This window comes from Cetorhinus maximus, chromosome 7 (genome assembly GCF_964194155.1).
Source record: "Cetorhinus maximus chromosome 7, sCetMax3.hap1.1, whole genome shotgun sequence".
In the NCBI taxonomy this organism is placed as follows: domain Eukaryota; kingdom Metazoa; phylum Chordata; class Chondrichthyes; order Lamniformes; family Cetorhinidae; genus Cetorhinus; species Cetorhinus maximus.
In genome coordinates this window covers 58,025,065-58,044,376 of record NC_135885.1, presented here as the reverse complement: position 1 = coordinate 58,044,376, position 19,312 = coordinate 58,025,065, and the positions used below count along the sequence as shown (strand labels likewise).

At 40.4% G+C, this 19,312-nt stretch overlaps 1 protein-coding gene across 1 annotated transcript in view; it reads left to right on the top strand.

The window, feature by feature from the left end:
• LOC144682810 (E3 ubiquitin-protein ligase SH3RF3-like) overlaps positions 1–11,066 on the top strand; it is a 411,417-nt gene extending 400,351 nt beyond the window's left edge. Inside the window, exon 10 of the mRNA XM_078545553.1 lies at positions 10,920–11,066. Within this exon, the coding sequence (XP_078401679.1) occupies positions 10,920–10,926 (7 nt within the window). The 3' untranslated portion in view covers positions 10,927–11,066. The remainder of the gene's footprint in view (positions 1–10,919) is intronic.
• Positions 11,067–19,312: the final 8,246 nt, after the last annotated feature.

Genomic DNA, 19,312 nt, shown 5'->3' with positions numbered 1-19,312 from the left:
CCACACTTCTGTAATAGCTATCAAGTCATATCCATATATTTCTATTTGTGCCGTCAACTCATCTATCTTGTTACAAATACCGCATGCATTCAGATAAAGAGCCTTCAGCTTTCACTTTTTACCACTATTACTCATTCTGGTTCTAATTTCTGCTGCACTCTTTTACTTATATTTTCTGCCCCTTCCTGTCACACTTTGATTATCATTCGCCTATTCACTACCCTGCACCTCTACTCTCGTTTCTTTTTGATTTTTTAAATTTCCCTCCAATTGAACCCTCCCCCCCTCTCTAATTAGTTTAAAGTCCCATGTGGTGACAATTATTAGCAATCTGATTGAAGGAGTTACTGAGCTGAGTTAACATTAGCAGAGATACATGCTCATTAGCCCTAGATCATTCAATAACACTGTCACATTAACTTTGCATTATTTAATTTAGCTGTCTCAAATGGTTGAGCACAGTAACTTACAAGTATGCACCCCTTCCTCCAGAGGTCTTTAACACTTCATTTACATAATGAACCAAAATTACTCTCTAGAAATACAAAGACATTTTTTCAGTGCTTTGCTTTTTAAAAACATACAAGGGCTACTTGAATCTCCTTAACTTCATGAAATGCGAATGTGAAATTACCTACTAAATTAGTAAGTGGAGTCATTTCAATATTATAATGTCTTCACGTGATGCTCTTTGGAGTGTATTCTGCTGTAGAAGGAAATACTATGATATATTTGGCACAGATAGCACCAAGTTCCGTCCACATTGACATATTACGCAGCATAGCCATCCTTTGCGTGCTGTTATGTACCTTACATGTAACCATTTTGAATGATAGTCCCTAGAACAGATTTTTTCTGTTTCAGTATCACTTGAAAGGAAACAAAAATATATCATAATTAGGCCCAAGCATTGGAAGGACAATACTGACATTAAGCATGCAACGATTATTTTACCAGGAATTTCCTCTTTATTCAACAGGAATTAGCTCTTTATATGAACCATTTAAATTACCTTGTTATTTTGCTGAAAATTCTAATGCAGTTAACTGAAAAAGACAATGTGTTTGTAAATATATTTCAAATAGCTCTGAGCTATAAAAATTGTTTGATGTACATTTGTCTAAGTCACTTTACGACTTTTAAATGGTTACAATTAATTTCTGAATTAACAAATATTCCATAATTGTTACAATCTTATTTGAGGGGACAAAAACCATTTATCCATTTTTACAAAATGCTTTGTTTTCTTTTTTACATCCGTGAGACCTTTTGTCCAACAGTAATAAAGTGTTAAATATGATTAAATCTCCCTCAGGTGTGGTTTGGATGGCATTAATACTGTGTGGATTACCATTTCTTGTTCCTTGAGTGAAGCACTTGGCTGCATTAATATTGGGAAAACAACATTTCAAACTATATTTAAATCAACACAGAAAACATGCAATCTTTTTGTTATAGCATTTCTTTTAAAAGCATAACTGAATTGAAAGTAGGTAAAAGATTTTAAATTTAGGGTGATAGGTGTTAGAAAATAAAGTTTGATCTCATTATAACTCAGTCTTCCAGCACCAAGCATTTTCATAGTTTAATGAGGTGTGTATCATACTTAATGCTAATTAACATTGCATAAAATATAACAAAAAAAGCTGTGAGCCACAAATCACCAGCCTTCTAGTGCAATGGTAAATCAAGTAATGAATGGCAGTGTACAAGAAAGAATTCTCCAAATAACAAATGAAAAAAACCTTTGAAGTGAAAATTGTAGTAATGTTAAACACAGAAAGCTCACTAATTAAGCAAATATTAAACTGCATCGGTATACTATATTTTTCCAGGCAGTGACAATTACAGTCAATTGCTTAAAGATCTCTTACAAGTTGAAGTTTTTTCTTGTGGGCCACAAGATTCCACTTCTGTTAAAAGGTCATCGACCTGAAATGTTGAACCAGAACTTCCGTGGAGTGGCACTCAGAGTCAGATTGCCATTCCGCTCCTTTTTACTTACCCAGGTCGGGAGCTGCACATTTCTTGCCCAACCCTCTGACTTGGGTCTGGTAAGAAATGTGCAGCGTACCGGCTCCTAAAACTCTTCAATGCAGTGCACGCTGCCGTAAACCAGGTAAGTGTAAAGGTCCCAGCCACTTTGAGAAGCCTGGGAGAAGGTAAATGTATGAGGTAAGAGGGCAGGATGGATCGGTGGGGTGAGGCGGGGTGGGTCAGAGGGGTAGGAAGGGATGAGTATGGGGCAGTACACGGTGGGGGGGTTCTAGCCGGCGGGGAGGTGGTTGAGAGGATAGTCGGGGCGGCGGGGGGGGGGAGGGGTGGGGGTGGTGGGGGGAGAGTGGTCAGGGCGGTAGCTGGGTGGGGGGACAGAGGATGGTCAGGGGGGTGGTCAGGTTGTCTGGAGGGTAATCGGGGTTGGAGGGGCGGGCCCAGTTGTGGTGGTGGGTGGTGGGTGGGGGTGGGGGTGGGGGTGGTGATGGATCAGTACCATAGTTACCCAGGAGTTAGAAGGATTAAACCCACCTTTAACTTTTCCTGGGTACTATTCTGCTAAGACAGTCAAAACCATCCGAAGTCTCCAATTTAAATCGAAATATAGGATAGTTTCCAAGTGCAGGGTAATTGTCCATTGGAAGTTTCAACTTTCCAGGCAATTACCTGGGAGTCCTACTAAGTCCTTGCATGAGAACTTCTGGGGTGTCCCGCAGTACACCTCCTGGGGTATCGCCAGAGTACGACCCCTGGAGATCAAAAGTTCTGATAACTCTGTTTCTCTCTCCACAGATGCCTGCTGAGTATTTCCAGCATTTTCAGTTTTTATTTATCTAAGATTCTTATGCTCCCTGTTGTGATGCCTTCTCAGACACAAAATGGGGGGAGATCAACCTAGGCAGTAGAAATGACAACGGCATACCCAGCCTGTTGGCCCTGCACTTGGAAACCATCCTATATCCCCCACTTGACCTTATGATGGAAGGAAGGTCATTGATGAAGCAGCTGAAGATGGTTGGGCCTAGGACACTACTCTGAGGAACTCCTGCAGTGATGTCCTGGGACTGAGATGATTGACCTCCAACAACCATAACCATCTTCCTTTGTGCTAGGCATGACTCCAACCAGTGGAGAGTTTTCCCCCTGCTTCCCATTAATTCCAGTTTTGCTAGTGCTCCATGATGCCACACTCAGTCAAATGCAGTCACTCTCACCTCACCTCTAGAGTTCAGCTTTTTTGTCCATGTTTGAACCAAGGCTGTAATGAGATCAGGAGCTGAGTGAGCCAGCAGAACCCAAACTGTGCATCAGTGAGCAGGTTATTGCTAAGCAAGTGCTACTTGATAGCACTTTACTGATGATCAATGGGGCGGTAATTGGCTGGATTCGATTTGTCCTGTTATTTTGTGTACAGGTCATACCTGGGCAATTTTGCAGGTAGATGCCAGTGTTGTAGCTGTACTAGCACAGCTTGGCTAGGGGCACAGCCAGTTCTGGAGCAGAAGTCTTCAGTGCTATTGCCGGAACATTGTCAGAGCCATAGCCTTTGCAGTGTCCAGTGACTTCAGCCATTTATTAATATCACGTGGAGTGAATTAATCAATGAATGTTTCATCAATGACCTTTCCTCCTTCATGAGATCAGAAGTGGGGATGTTCGCTGATGATTGCACAATGTTCAGCACCATTCGCAATTCCTCGGATACTGAAGCAGTCCATGTCCAAATGTAGCAAGACCTGGACAATATCCAGGCTTGGGCTGACAAGTGACAAGTAACTTTGGCACCACATAAGTGCCAGGCAATGATCATCTCCACAAGACAGAATCTAACCATCTCCCCTTGACTTTCAATGGTATTACCATCACTGAATCCCCACTCTCAACATCCTGGCAGTTACCATTGACCAGAAACTGAACTGGACTAGCCATATAAGTACTGTGGCTGCAAGAGCAGGTCAGAGGCTGGAAATTCTACAGAAAGCAACTCTCCTCCTGACTCCCCCAAGCCTGTCCACCATCTAAAAGGCACAAGTCAGGAGTGTGATGGAATACTCTCCACTTGCCTGGATGAGTGCAGCTACAACAACACTCAAGGAGCTTGACATCATCCAGTGGCTGCAGTGTGTCTCATCTACAAGATGCACTGCAGCAACTCAGCAAGGCTTCTTTGACAGCATCTTCCAAACCCACGACCCTTTACCACCTAGAAGGACAAGGGCAGCAGATAGATGGGAACACCTCCACCTGGAAGTTCCCCTCCAAGCCACTCACCATCCCGACTTGGAAATATATCGCTGTTCCTTCACTGTTGCTGGGTCAAAATCCTGGAACTCCCTTCCTCAAAGCATTGTGGGAATGTTCCTACTCCACATATACTGCAGCGGTTTAAGAAGCCAGCTTACCACCATCTTCTCTGGGAAAATAGAAATGGGCAATAAATGCTGTCCTAGCCAATGATGCCCACATTCCAGGAATGAATTTTTAAAAATTCACTTGCCTGATTTGCAGTGAGTACATTGGTCAGTATGTTTTAGGAAACATGCTATTTGGGATTGTGTGATTTCAGTCATTAGCTCTCCTCCCTGATTGACAGACTGTGCAGACAGACAGGGAACTCCAGACAGACAGGGAACTGCTCAGTGAAGGCCATAACAGCAGCTAAGTCCAGGTACCGGGTAGGGGTGTCAATTGGGGATGTGTATGGGAATTATGTGCTGAGTGAGGAGGGGTGAGCGAAGAACTGGGATGCCTCGGGTGAGGGTGAGGAGATCGGAGTTTGGAGACTTCTTGGCAGGATGAGCTACTCTTCTGAAGCAAAATAAGGAACACTTTGCACGGGGAGCGAGGAGTGATGTGGGTGCTGGTGAGCATGAACAGAGGGGCACCTGGTGATCATAGCAGTGGTGGTTGGTGATCATAAGAGCAGAGTAGGGGATTGCTAATGACCGTGACTGGGATAGGATGGTTGGTCTGATGACCAGAATAGCAGCAGGCAGGGTGACCATAACTCCACCTAGTGGCCCATGGTCACAGTGTGCATGCTCACATAAAAATCAAAGAGCCAAAAGCAAAAGAAGGAAGATCTTGTGGAGCAGTGGGTAGCACCCCTGCCTCTGAGTCCAGATTCGAGTCCCGCTCCAGGACTTGCCAGCCATGGAAATTGTGTACATATTGCGGTCAAACAGGTTGATTATCAACCTGCAAATCCTATGGCAGGCAGTAAGAGTGGAGAGATTCCTAGTCACCAAAGGTGATAAAGAGGACAAAACCTGCATGATGTCAAGGACAGCACTACAATATATAATACAATATAAAGAATTCAGTGAAAGGGGGTGAGGCTAAGAGTAATGTGGGCCTTTTAATAACGTGATGTTGCAATTGAAAATCAAGAATGGCCAAATTGCTAAATATTTACTTTGTATTGTTCAGCACAATAGAAAATAGGGATGTGATGAAAACTAAAAACCAACCAAGGGAAGGAACTTAGTCATTCAATAATAATTAAAAAAGGTAATGCAGAAAATAACATTGTTAAAGATATTCAAATCTCCAAGACCTGATGCTTCCCACCCCAAGATATTAAAAGTAGATGAAAACATGTTGATGCTCTAATTATGATTTTCCAAAACTGTCTTGATTCATGTATTGTCCCCTTGGATTGGAAAATTGGTAATGTCACTCCATTATTAACTGAGGATAGGAGAGATAAACTAGGAAATCAATCCAACATCTGTTGCAGGGAAGTACAAGAATCTATTGTTAGGGACAGATTGACTGAACACTTGGATAATAGTGAATCAGAAGAGCCAGCATGGATTTGTAGAAAGTAAGCCACATCTAATGAGCTTAGCTGAATTTTTTGAGGAGGTAACTTGAGTGGTAGATAAGAGACTGTCCATTGATGTTATTTATATGGACTTCCAGAAAGCAAGCTTTAAGTTTTCACATCAGAGACTTAGCAAAAATGAGAGCGTATGGAATTGGATGTATCCTAATGACATGGGTAGGGAATTGGTTAGGAAGTCAGAGACCGAGTAGAGATAATGGGTATGTTCTCAAATTAATTGGATATGACTAGTGGTGTTGCTCCATGGACCTGTATTGGGTCAACTTTTCAATTTATTGATAAAATAATACAGAGAGCTGCATATCCAAGTCAGCTGATGATAAGTTAGGTGGCACACAATTATATAGATGGGAGCATAAATTTATAAAGGGACATTGGTAGCTTAAGTGAGTGGAGAGAACTGTGGCATATGTAATTTAATGTGGGAAGTGGGAGGTCATCCATTTTGGAGCCAAGAAGGCTGGGTCAAAATGTGAAACTGTGGAGGAGAAGAGAAATTTGAGAGTCCACATACAGAAATTAGAAATCTGATAGATAGCTAAAAAAAATAATAATTTAAAAGGGCTAATGGAATGTTCCAAAAAAGCTAAAATGTTAATGAGTGCAAGGTATGTTACAGTTATATAGAAATCTGGTTAGGACCCATTTAGTATACTGCATTCAGTTCTGGACACTGCATGCAGAAAAGGGTATATTAGCCTTGAAGGAGAAGTTACATAGGTTCACCACCTGATACCCAGACTAAGAAAGTTAAATTGTGAGGACTGGCTGCATAGAGTAGACTAAGGGCAAAATACTGCAGATGCTGGAAATCTGAAACAAAAACAAAAAATGCTGGAAAAACTCAGGTCTGACAGCATCTGTGGAGAGATAGACGGAGTTAATGTTTCGAGTCCATGTGACTCTTCTTCAGAGCTAAAGAGAAGTAAACTATGGTGAAATATATACTGTTTAAGGGGGGTGGGACAGGTGAAGCAGGATAGATAGGTGGAGGCAAAAGAGAGATTGCAAAAGATGTCATAAACAAAGGGTCGAAAGGATGTTGATGGTGGTGACACTGGCTAAAGGAGGTGCTAATGGTGACATTAAGAGTAGAAAGCAGAATGAGCAAGTGACAGATGGCCCTAGTGGGGGTTGGGTGGGCGGAGGGGACGGTGTGGAAAAAAAGATTGAAATAGGCTAAAAGGTGGGGATAAAACAATGACTAAAAATAGAAATAAATTAAAAAATAATAATAAAAATAGGTGGAAAAAATATATATATAAAAATTAAAAAACAAATATTTGAAAAAAGGGGATCAAAAAGGGGTGAGGATGGAGGAGAGAGTTCATGGTCCGAAGTTATTGAACTCAATTTGAACTCAACATGGTTGAGGGCTCTGTCTTCTTCCTTAACCAAGGTTTCCCACCCACGGTGGTTGACAGGGCCCTCAACCGTGTCTGTCTCATCTCCTGCGCCTCTGCCCTCACACCTTCCTCTCCCTCCCAGAACCATGATAGGGTCCCCCTTGTCCTCACTTTTCACCCCACCAGCCTCTGCATTCAAAGGGTCATCCTCTGCCATTTCCACCAACTCCAGCATGATGCCACCACCAAACACATCTTCCCTTTGCCCCACTGTTGGCATTCCGCAGGGACCATTCCCTCCGAAACACTCTGGTCCACTCCTCCATCACCTCCTACACCTCAATCCCCTCCAAGGTACCTTCCCATGCAATCACAGAAGGTGCAACACCTGCCCCTTTACTTCCCTCCTCCTCATTGTCCAAAGGCCCAAACACTCCTTTCAAGTGAAGCAGAGCTTCACTTGCACTTCCCTCAATTTAGTCTACTGCATTTGTTGCTCCCAATGCGGTTCCCTCTACATTGGAGAAACCAAACGCAGACTGGGTGACCGCTTTGCGGAGCACCTTTGGTCTGTCTGCAAGCGTGACCCAGACCTTCCTGTCGCTTGCCATTTCAACACTCCACCCTGCTCTCATGCCCACATGTCCATCCTTGGCCTGCTGCAATGTTCCAGTGAAGCTCAACGCAAACTGGAGGAACAGCACCTCATCTTCCGACTAGGCACTTTACAGCCTTCCGGACTGAATATTGAGTTCAACAACTTCAGACCATGAGCTCCCTCCTCCATCCTCACCCCCTTTTGATCCCCTTTTTTCAAATATTTATTTTTTAATTTTTATATAGATATTTTTCCCCAACTATTTTTATTTATTTTTTAAAATTTATTTTAATTTTTATTCATTACTTTACCCCCACCTTTTAGCCTATTTCGATCTTTTCTCCCACACCGTCCCCTCCCCCCACCCCACCCCCCACTAGGGCATCTGTCACTTGCTCATCCTGCTTGCTACTCTTAACGTCACCATTAGCACCTCCTTTAGCCGGTATCACCACCATCAACGCCCCTTTGGCCTTTTGTTTATGACATCTTTTGCAATCTCTCCTTTGCCTCCACCTATCACTGGCCTTCTATCCAACTTCACCTGTCCCACCCCCCTTAAACAGTACATATTTCACCATATTTTTACTTCGCTTTAGCTCTGAAGAAGTCATACGGACTTGAAACGTTAACTCTGTCTTTCTCTCCACAGATGCTGTCAGGCCTGCTGAGTTTTTCCAGCATTTTTTGTTTTTGTTGCAGAGTAGGCTTGTGTGCCCCTGATCATAAAAGTTTGAGGTGTGATCTAATTTAAGATGACTATGGAAAGTGTAGATAGAGAAGAGCTGTTTCCTCTGTGGAGAAATTCAGAACCAGAGGTTATTTTGAGGGGTGATGTCAGAAAGCACTTGACCCAGTGGAAATCCGTAAACCTCTCCACCAAAAAGCTTTTGAGGCTATATCAATTGAAAATTTCCAAGTTGAGATTAGTATATTTTTTGGCTGGCAAAGGTATTAGAGAACAAGGCGGGTAGATAGAATTGATGTACGGATCAGCCACGATCTAATTGAATGGTGGAACAGGCTCAAGGATCTGAACTTCTGTTTAGGATGGTCATTCTTCCGCTTTTATGCCGGACACTAGTTTTCAGCTGTTCAGCCTCCTTCCGGTGTTGGACACCCTTATGTCCAATATTTTTATTCTGAAGCAACCAGATTCTAAAAACCACAATTGAATGTTATTCCGAAGGGCCATGTTAAACAGGGGGGTAATAGAAATCCAGTCTTATTGATGGGCTATTTTTGCAGTTGGTGGAAGAGAGGGAAAATTTCCATTCAGCCAGTGTAACTCTTTCGAGTACATTCACAGTTCTTGGTTTCCGGGAGTGGGATATGAACCCACAACCCTCTGATTCAAAGGCGAGGGTGCTATGGACTGAGCCACAGCTGACACCTCTTTCAGCCAGTGTATCCGTGCTGATGTCCCCGGCATGGCCGCAACTGAAATTGACACCGCTTGTACATTTCACTGAGGGAGGGATGCAAAGAAGGAAAGATTCATTCAAATGACACCCGCTCCCTTCGCATTGAATTCACCTGCTCTTTGGCCCTGCCTCCCATGTAAAGGGAAAATGTGCTGAACGGGGAATTAGAAAAAAATGGAAGGCATTTAAAAAGGGGGAGGGGGGATGGATATAACTAAAGCTCCTGGTAGAGGGGCTGAGCATTTCCTCTTTCTCCCCCTGTTATGTTTTCCGGCCAGATGAAGACTGATGTGCTTCTTGGAAGTGGGGCTGAATCCTATTGAACTGGAGAACGAACGATGCTTTCTTCGAACATGCGCGTAAGGGGAGGAGGATGGGGCAACCCCTGACATTGTGAATTATGTATCACGCTATAGATCAATTTAATGCTCCTCATTTCTGTATGGCCGATAGACACAGCTCATTGCCTGATGCATGTGCGCGTAGTGGTTGGCCGAGGAGTGTGCAGTATTCCTGAGCTCCGTCAATGACCACCCTCCGCCCTGTTCCTTTCTGCGCCCGCATTCCAATCAGAAAATAGTGGAGCAGGAAATACGGTGCCCCAACGGGATTCTTCCCATTTTCCAGTCAGCCGTGGGACCATTCACCCCAGTCCTGTCCAGGGCCCATTCACTATTTTAAGATCCATCAAGTTTTCATTTGTTTGCAAAACAAGGCAACAAGTTCTAAAATAAAAGTAGGTTGTTTTAACAGATATTTGATGTATGGTTCTCCTATTTTTAACCTGACTCTAGTCAATTTGAAGCTGCATTTGAATTACAATGGGGACACTGGTTTGCTGTCTAAAAGGTGAGCACAAAGCTGAATGAGAGAGTTTTAATGATCCAATGATACTATTAATGGATATAGACAATACCTTCCTCATTGTTGACACACTCTCACTGGTTGCTTGACAGTGTATTCTGGCCATATGGTTGACACAAAAGAATTAAATGGGTCACAGAAGTAGCGCCCTCCAGATATCTGGATTTATTCAATAGAAAATAGTAAATTTCTATTCAAGATGCACACCACCCACCCCCTGCCAGGAGCAGCTGCAAAACTATGACCTACATTTAAAAATAAATGTAGGATGCAGAATTTTCCACAAAGAACAAATGAAGTCTACAGTTTGAATCATACACCATTTTTGAATTTTCATGATGCATTGAATTAAGATATATTGGTTCTTAGAGTGATTATGTCCACATGAATATACAAAATTAAATAGGTTTCCTGCAGCCTAATCTTTTATGGATGAGGTGATTCTATTAATTTTCATGTTTTTCCCCAGTGAAAGGCTAACTGACGGCAAATTATTTCCCCCCCATCTTTATTTCCTTTAGTTCAATAATTGAATTGTAATTTGAGTCTATAATGTCACATGTATGAGGAAAGCAAAATATAAATTGTCACCATTTATTACAATTATATACAAGACCTATTTATCCAGTCTTCCAGGCAACTTCTAATATTTGCCACAAGGACAATCTGTCTGAATGTAAACTGCTGCGATCTGAATCATTGCTACCCAGGGAGCCATCATGCTGACTTAGCACAAAGAGTTCCAGCAGACAATATAAGCAGCAAAGTAAGTAATTTAAAGACACAGTTTTTATCATGTTACCTTGACAGCTAATATAATTTTTGAATTTTGTGTTCCATTGCAGCAAATGATCAGAACACTCCATTTTGTAACTATTCCAGAATAACATTGCAAATAATTGTTCCAATTCACAAAAGCGCAACACTAGTCACCATCTTCAAAGCTGGAAAATATCAGTTGATGCCATTGCACAATCTTTCTCCCTTTGGTGATGAGCCTGAAATGTAAAATATATTAAACAATATGATTTTGTTTTCAAAACTGGCTTTCTACCATTATCTTCCTAATTTTTCAATGAGAGACCTTTTAATTTGTTCAAATGGTAGTGGTTTAAGACCATGCTTTTTTTAAAAATTGAGCAGTTAGCAAATACTTTATACAACCAAAAATGTTTAAATCTTAAACTGCACACCTTTTTAGTCTAATTTATGTGGCTACTTAGCTTTCGATTAGAACTGCTCTTCCAGATGACATCACCGTTTTCAACAATGCTGATAGTAGACAATACTAATTGGATAGTCACAATATTGGAGGCATAGTCCTTTTAATATAATTGATACTTTCTCCCTTTATAAATCCTCACCTGCTAAAATCCAGATAATACTTAAATGTTTGAAGCCTTTATGAAACATTTTATGCAGAAATGTTTTTTAACAAAAATTCAGATGACATTGAATCCAAATGTACTTATAACTTCATATCTATTCATTCACGTTCAAATCCATCTGCAATTCACCGTGAAGTTCTGCAACTGTCCATGGAAGATGGAACTGAGAAGGGGTGAAAGCCTGGGATATACTATCTAACATTAAGAGCAAACCCAGACGAAAGAAGATTTTAAAAATTCATTAAAAAAGACGCACAGCCCTGGAAGGTTTTCTACAAAGATGGTGGATGTGTATATGGGTCATATTTTCCAATATTGTCTATACATTTAGATCTCAATTCATGCAAAGTTTACATCAGAAGAGAAAATTATTTTGGCTGTTTTATCTCAACACTATAATTTGTAAGCATTCTTCCCAACTACCTAACTCTCAATATAAAGATTTGTTCAGAAGATTGGTCTGTAAACCTATAGCCAACAAACAAACAATAACTTGCATTTATGTAACGTCTTTAGTAAACACATTCCAATCAGTAGCTTCATAGGAGCGTTATTAGATAAAATTTGACACCAGACCATACAAGGAGATAGTGGAATAGGTGACCCAAAGACTTTATTAGAGAGGTAGGTTTTAAGATGTGACTAAAAAAGAAAGGCTGAAAGGCTTAGGAAGAGAATTCTAGAGCTTAGGTCCCAGCAGCAGAAGGCACCGCCACAAATGATGAAACAGTGAAAAGCAGCCCAAGAGGCCAGAGTTGGAGAAGTGCTGAGATCTTGGAGGCTTGTAGGGCTAGAACAAGTTACAGAGCTGAAGAGGGGTGAGACTATGGAGGGATTTAAACACAAGGATGAGAATTTTGAAATCAAAGGATTGATAGAACCAAACCCATTCAAAAGCAAAAACGTGGAGAAAGCCAACTGACCGAACACTGCCTCACAACCGGAAGAAGTCATTCTTGCTTGTACTGGAAAAATGAACAACACACTAGCCATAGACTCAGGAGTTGTCCTCATCAACCCCTCTCCAATTCTTACATTTACACAGTCAGGAGGCAGGGAATATCCCAATTGCTCAGAGCATCAAAGTAAGAAGTTAAGAAGGCAAATGGTATGTTGGCCTTCATTACGAGAGGACTTGAGTACAGGAGCAAGGATGTCTTACTGCAGCTATACAAGGCCTTGGTGAGACCACACTTGGAGTATTGTGTGCAGTTTTGGTCTCCTTACCTAAGAAAGGATATACTTGCCATACAGGGAGTGCAGCGAAAGTTTATCAGACTGATTCCTGGGATGGCAGGATTGTCGTATGAGGAGAGATTGGGCCGAATGGCCTGGGATTCACTGGTGTTTAGAAGAATGAGAGGGGATTTCATTGAAAAGTATAAAATTCTGACAGGGCTGGACAGACTGGATGCAGGGATGATGTTTCCACTGGCTGGGGGGGTCTAGAACAAGGGGTCACAATCTCAGGAAACGGGGTAGGCCATTTAGGACTAAGATGAGGAGAACTTCTTCACTCAGAGGGTGGTGAACCTGTGGGATTCTCTACCACAGAGGGCTGTGGAGGCCAAGTCACTGAATATATTTAAGAAGGAAACAGATTTTTAGACTCTAAAGGTGTCAAGGGGTATGGGGAGAGAGCGGGAGTATGGCGTTGAGATAGAGGATGAGCATGATCATATTGAATAGCGGAGCAGGCTCAAAGAGCTGAATGACCTACTCCTGCTTTTATTTTCTATGTTTCTATGTCTTAATGTGCAGAACAGCTTCAACCAGCTATGTGAAATAACTCATTCCTCATAATATCATCCTTAAGCCTTATTTACTAACTATATGCCAAAAATAACTTGTGCCTTGGCCTATTATTTGGATATACTCCAGTCCTTTTAAAGCTACTTTTGTTGAAGTTTTGTGCTCATTAAGATGGGAGTTATTACTGCTGGGGAATTAATCCACTTTCGCCAGGCCAAACATGGCATGGTTATAAAAGCAAAATACTGCGGATGCTGAAAATCTGAAATAAAAGCAGAAGCAATGTTCTAAAGAAGAGTCGTATTGAATTCAAAATATTACTTTGTTTCTCTCTTCATAGATGATGACATGGTTAGATCCTTTTAGGTTTCCTAATTCCCAATAACATATTTCAATCCTAAACTTAGGTATTCATGCCTGAATTTCTCCACTTTTCACTCCATATATTGTTCGAGTAAAATTGATAATTGTGAATAATACTTTTGGTTGGTTTCTAGCGAGACCTTCAAAAACTAGGATGGAATGTTGAAAGCTTATACCACTTCGAACCCTTACAGAGTTGACTGAGAACAGATTGTTACTCCATCATTCTTTTACCCCAAAATGAAGGTATAATACACTATATGTTGCAATCATCTTGGGAACTGAAATTCTATTTGTCAACCTAGAAAAGCTGACCAACAGCATCAAAGAAGCTGATATAACCCAAGAAAATCGATAGCTCAAAAATAATACTAATCCTAACATGTTAAGTTGAAAGTGCAATGAGACACATCTCAAAACTTCAGATGCAGTGCAAATTTCAATCACTTATTGCAGTTGATTTCTTAATATCTTCCTCTTTGTCCTCTCTTGGCCAAGAATCCTTCCCGATGATGTTTCTCAGAGTTCCTCCTGGGACTCTGCACACCAAAATGTCTGTTCTCAGCCAGACTTTATACAGTTCCAAAATTTAAAATAGCTACTATCCTAAGCTGTTGAATCACGCTTCCATATTAGTTATAGGGTTAGCCCCAGTCTGGGGGCATAGTCGCATAAATTGTCTTTTTAGCCAAGATAACTTCTTGGAAAGAGTTTAAGAATACACTAAACTGGTTTGGAGCAGTGGTGGATTTAGAAATTATTGAAGAGATTGGAGGCATAAGCATGGTCTAGGTGTATTTTTTTTTCTGAATTTCTGGCATTCATGAGCCCACCATAATTCTCCTTTTCAAAAGTAAATGATTTCATAAGAGGTGCATATATATTAAGTATTGTCATGAATGTATAGTTGTGCATTATAGATTTTTGTAAAAAAAAGGCTAATCTTCCTTTTAAATGGACACAAGAAGCCTTCAATGTCTTATTCAACTGTAATGTAGTCAAGCCCTAGATAACTCCAAGTAGATTGCAGGTAGACATATCCAGACATATGAAGACATTTGAAATTCAATTCACATTTCCACAAGGGTAAACAGAAACTCATTGTGGCTTCCCTGGAGGTGTAGATAGCTATTTCTTATCTCTTCAAACCTCAGTGAATAGGGGCCATTCAAGTTAATCGCTAAGACATTTATAAGGTTAGTTGCCTTGGCTAAAAAGAAAATGGATGGGACTATGCCCCCAGACTGGGGCTAACCCAATAACTAATGCGGAAGCATGATTCAACAGCTTGGAATAGTAGCTATTTAAATTTTGGAACTGTATAAAGTCTGGCTGAGAACAAACATTTTGGTGTGCAGAACCCCAGGAGGAACTCTGAGAAACATCATCAGGAAGGGTTCCTAGCCAAGAGAGGACAAAGAGAAAGATATTAAGAAATCAACTGCAGTTCTGCCGAAAGAGCCCAGGCAATCTGCAAGTGCCATAACTGCAGAATTAGTGTGGAAGAGGAACCTCTCTCACCCAAAAACTTACTGATCTGCTGAGTCCACCTGGAAAGGCAAACCTCTGAATAGTCAACTGCAGAAGCTATCGCAGCTGCTAAACCAAACCTCTGGTTTCAAACCATTCACTTCAGAAAGAAGGAATTCAAACAACAAGCCCACAATGATATCTCACAGGGACTGATTTGACATCTCATCTTTAAGTATGTTTTTATCTTTATCTGCCTTTAATATTTGTATCTGTTTTTTTAGTTAATAACTTAATCAGTTTTATCTAAGTGACATTCAGCAGTAGTTTTGCAATAAACTAGCCAATCTTGTTTAAGACTAAAGCTTGTCTGCAGGTTTATTTTTAAATTAAACCACTCATAAATTAAAATTACATACACATATATAAACACAAATCCTTAGCTCATGGACCACTTTAAGGAAACACCTTTTATATGGGTGTGACAGTATGAAAAAGAATGTAGCCTTAAATATTTCAGTATAATTTGACAATGCCTAGTACTTTTCACTGACAACTGAACCCTAGATAAATCATGTTAATGTGTGGCCTGAATCCTTTTATAAATGCAGTTCATTGCAAATCAATAGGAGAAAACTGGCTTTCATCTTTCCCTGCCCTGTAACCATGGCAGTCCAGAGTTAATGTTGGGTGGGGAGGGGGTTTATCTGCATAGCAGCTACATTGATGCAACTATATTAAATTTAACTTTTAGGACCTTTAAAAGGAATCACAAAAATCAAAGCAAAACCTTAGAATTTATTCCTGATAAACGATCTCATCCAAATAACTATCTGTCTTTCCTTGTTTAGATGTTCATCAGCCTGAATTTCATATATTTTCTGTTGTTTTCAAAACCTTAAAATACAAGGTCTAGAAATGGCTATAGGCAATAATAGTGGACGTTCCCCTGGCCCCTAACTTAATAAAGGTGTTAGCCCACTAAAAATAAATAAGTTAATGCCTCTTAAAATAGATAAAGGAATTTCTTCAAATGGATTCTAATAGCAGATAAATGCATAATCAACAATAATGAGTCATCATGGCATCATCTCTAGGGAGAGATGGTGGTGTAGTGGTAATGTCACTGGGCTGGTCATCCAGAGGCCCAGGCTAATGCTCTGGGGACATGGGTTCAAATCCCACCATGGAATTTAACATTCCGTTAATAAATCTGGAATTAAAAGTTAGCCTCATTAATATCATCAATTGTTCTAAAAACAAACCATTTGGTTCACTGATGCCCTACATGTGACTCCAGACCCACAGCAATGTGGTTGCCTCTTAACTGCCCTCTGGAATGGTCTAGCAAGCCACTCAATTTAAGGGCAGTTAGGGATGGGCAACAAATGCTGGCCTAGCTAGCAACACCCTCAGCCCATCCCTTTAAGGCCAAAAAAATTTCCTCATATCAAAAATAGGTGCATTAAATGCTGCAAAGATTTTTTTTTAAAGTGAATTGCAGTAACAGGCAGGAGGAGTTGAGCTTTATGCACCCAGATATGCCAAAAAGGATGGCTTCCAGTCTGAGGTTTGTAATCTTTAACACTCTAGTTAACATGGTCATTCTTCACATTTCCTCATGGCATTGACGATTCTAATAGGAATGATTTTTCTTCAAGTTGCCCATAGTAATGAAGGGACTTTGATCATGGTCATGTAAACAAATTGAAAACAGCTATCAAAAAGTTATAGTTCATAACTGGACTTTACAACTCATCTACAAACAGGCAATCGACCTGTACAGCACAGCACAGTAATGTAGTGTCCTAATTGTGGCAATCTCATTTTTTTTTAATTAAAAAAAACTCCACCATTTCAACTCCATTTCCTTTATTTTTCTAAACACTAGCAATTTTACAAGTACAGCAACAGAAATGTTCAAATAAACCAGTAAGTGGATTCACTCTGGGGACGAGTCTCTTTATCTCAAAAATTAGTTCAAATCAGTCTTAATAGATAAATATAAACATAGAACTATAGTTAAGCATATCCAAAAAGTTTATGTAAAGCCTGGAATTTCCACAGGACATGACCACCATAACTTTGCTGGAAAATAAGTAGAAACTCCAGAGAAACAGCATAAAACAGTCATCAATGCAGTTTCTACACGGCTTTTGTCAATCTTCAAAAGACATAAGAGGAAACTCTACCCCCCCCAAATTTCGTTCTATGAAAGTTTTTTCACAGTGAAATGCTATCAAAAGCAATCAGCTTATCTTAAAGCTTTCCTGCTTCCAGTTTGTCTGCAATCAGAAATGGGAAAAAGTTATACCTGACTGCCAGGACCAATTTCTAGTCCTACCCTCCACGAAATCTGATGAGCATTCAATTCCAGTGAAGAGGGTTAATTTTTATTATGAATTGTTAATGTCAGCCTAGAATGTTAACAATAGACAGTTAGGTGAAATAACATTGGTTAGTACCATGTCTGTAGGGTTCTTCAAAATGAAGAGACAGACAGACTAATTAACAGACCTGGAAAAACTCAGCAAGTCTGGCAGCATCGGCGGAGAAGAAATCAGTCAACGTTTCGAGCCCTCATGGCCCTTCAGCAGAACTGAAGCATAGTTTCAACAAGGGAGAAATATAAATTGGTTTAAGGTGGGTGGGGGGGAAGAGACACATTGAGGGTGTGGTGTGAGCAGATAATCAAAAGATGTCAGAGACAAAAGGGTCAAAGAGGTGTTGAAGGTGGTGGTCTTTGTCTGAGAAAAGTGCTAATTAAGAATGCAAGACAGGATATTCAAAGTACAGCTCTAGTGGGGGTGGGGTGGAAAGACTAAAGGTTTTAGTTTTAGATTTAAAAATAATGGAAATAGGTGGGGAAAGAAGAATCTATATAAATTATCTTTTTTTTCAATAATTTATATAGATTCTTCTTTCCCCACCTATTTCCATTATTTTTAAATCTAAAACTAAAACCTTTAGTCTTTCCACCCCACCCCCACTAGAGCTGTACTTTGAATATCCTGTCTTGCATTCTTAATTAGCACTTTTCTCAGACAAAGACCACCACCTTCAACACCTCTTTGACCCTTTTGTCTCTGACATCTTTTGATTATCTGCTCACACCACACCCTCAATGTGTCTCTTCCCCCCCACCCACCTTAAACCAATTTATATTTCTCCCTTGTTGAAACTATGCTTCAGTTCTGCTGAAGGGCCATGAGGGCTCGAAACGTTGACTGATTTCTTCTCCGCCGATGCTGCCAGACTTGCTGAGTTTTTCCAGGTAATTCTGTTTTTATTTTGTTTTGGATTTCCAGCATCCGCAGTAGCTTTTAGCTTTTTGTTTTTATAATTAACAGACCTATCCAGTCAAGCAGACTATTTTCATTTAGGCACTATACAAACACATCTGGTGTCACTAAATTCATGTTGATTTAATCCAAGTCGACAGCCTCATTGTAGAAGTTTAAGATTGTGCAGTCTAAAATCCTGCTTACACATGCAAAAAAACCTATTTAATTTTGATTATTCTGATTTGCAATTGAATTACTTCATTCCAAATTCTATATGATTGTATTTGTGTACACAGGCTGGAGGAGGGGTGGGGAGGATGGTGGGCGAGTCAGGAATAGGTGCATGAAGAAATGCAACATTATACAAATTAGGTGCACAATGAAGGCTTCAAGCAGCCATGTACCGATCTACGGGGTTTCTAATTCAGGTTAATTGTGTTGACTCATTTGACATGTTGAACATTCGAATTCAATAACTCAGTTTGCTGTGCCATTCATCCCGTTTCATTGAATTATACTAGGTTACACCTGAATGTGGATTTTTTGCAAGGCTGATTTTCTACTTTCCAATTTGTTCAATTTCATCTTGCCTCTCTTTAGTTAGTTTTTGAAGACTGTTATGGCCAGGTTAAGAGGGGTGAACTGACGTCTCTCTTTTTTATTGCTAAAACTCACTCAGGTAAAGATGGAGAAATTATTAACAAATAGCTTTAAATATACAAATATCTCCAACTACTCACCAATGCAAAAAAACCCACACACATACACAACCACCTCCTCACCACCCCAACAAAGAATGGAAAAAAACTCTGCAGAGTATCAGATCTGAAAACTTAGCCCAGTAAAAACTAAAGTCAGAAAAAAAAATCATGGATTGTCCGGATGCTTGTTTACAGCTGAAGGGTCACTTTGCACAGTAGCTGCTGGTACTTGGGTTTCTCACTGGAACAGTCATTCTGCAGTCATGGCTGGCTGCTTTTG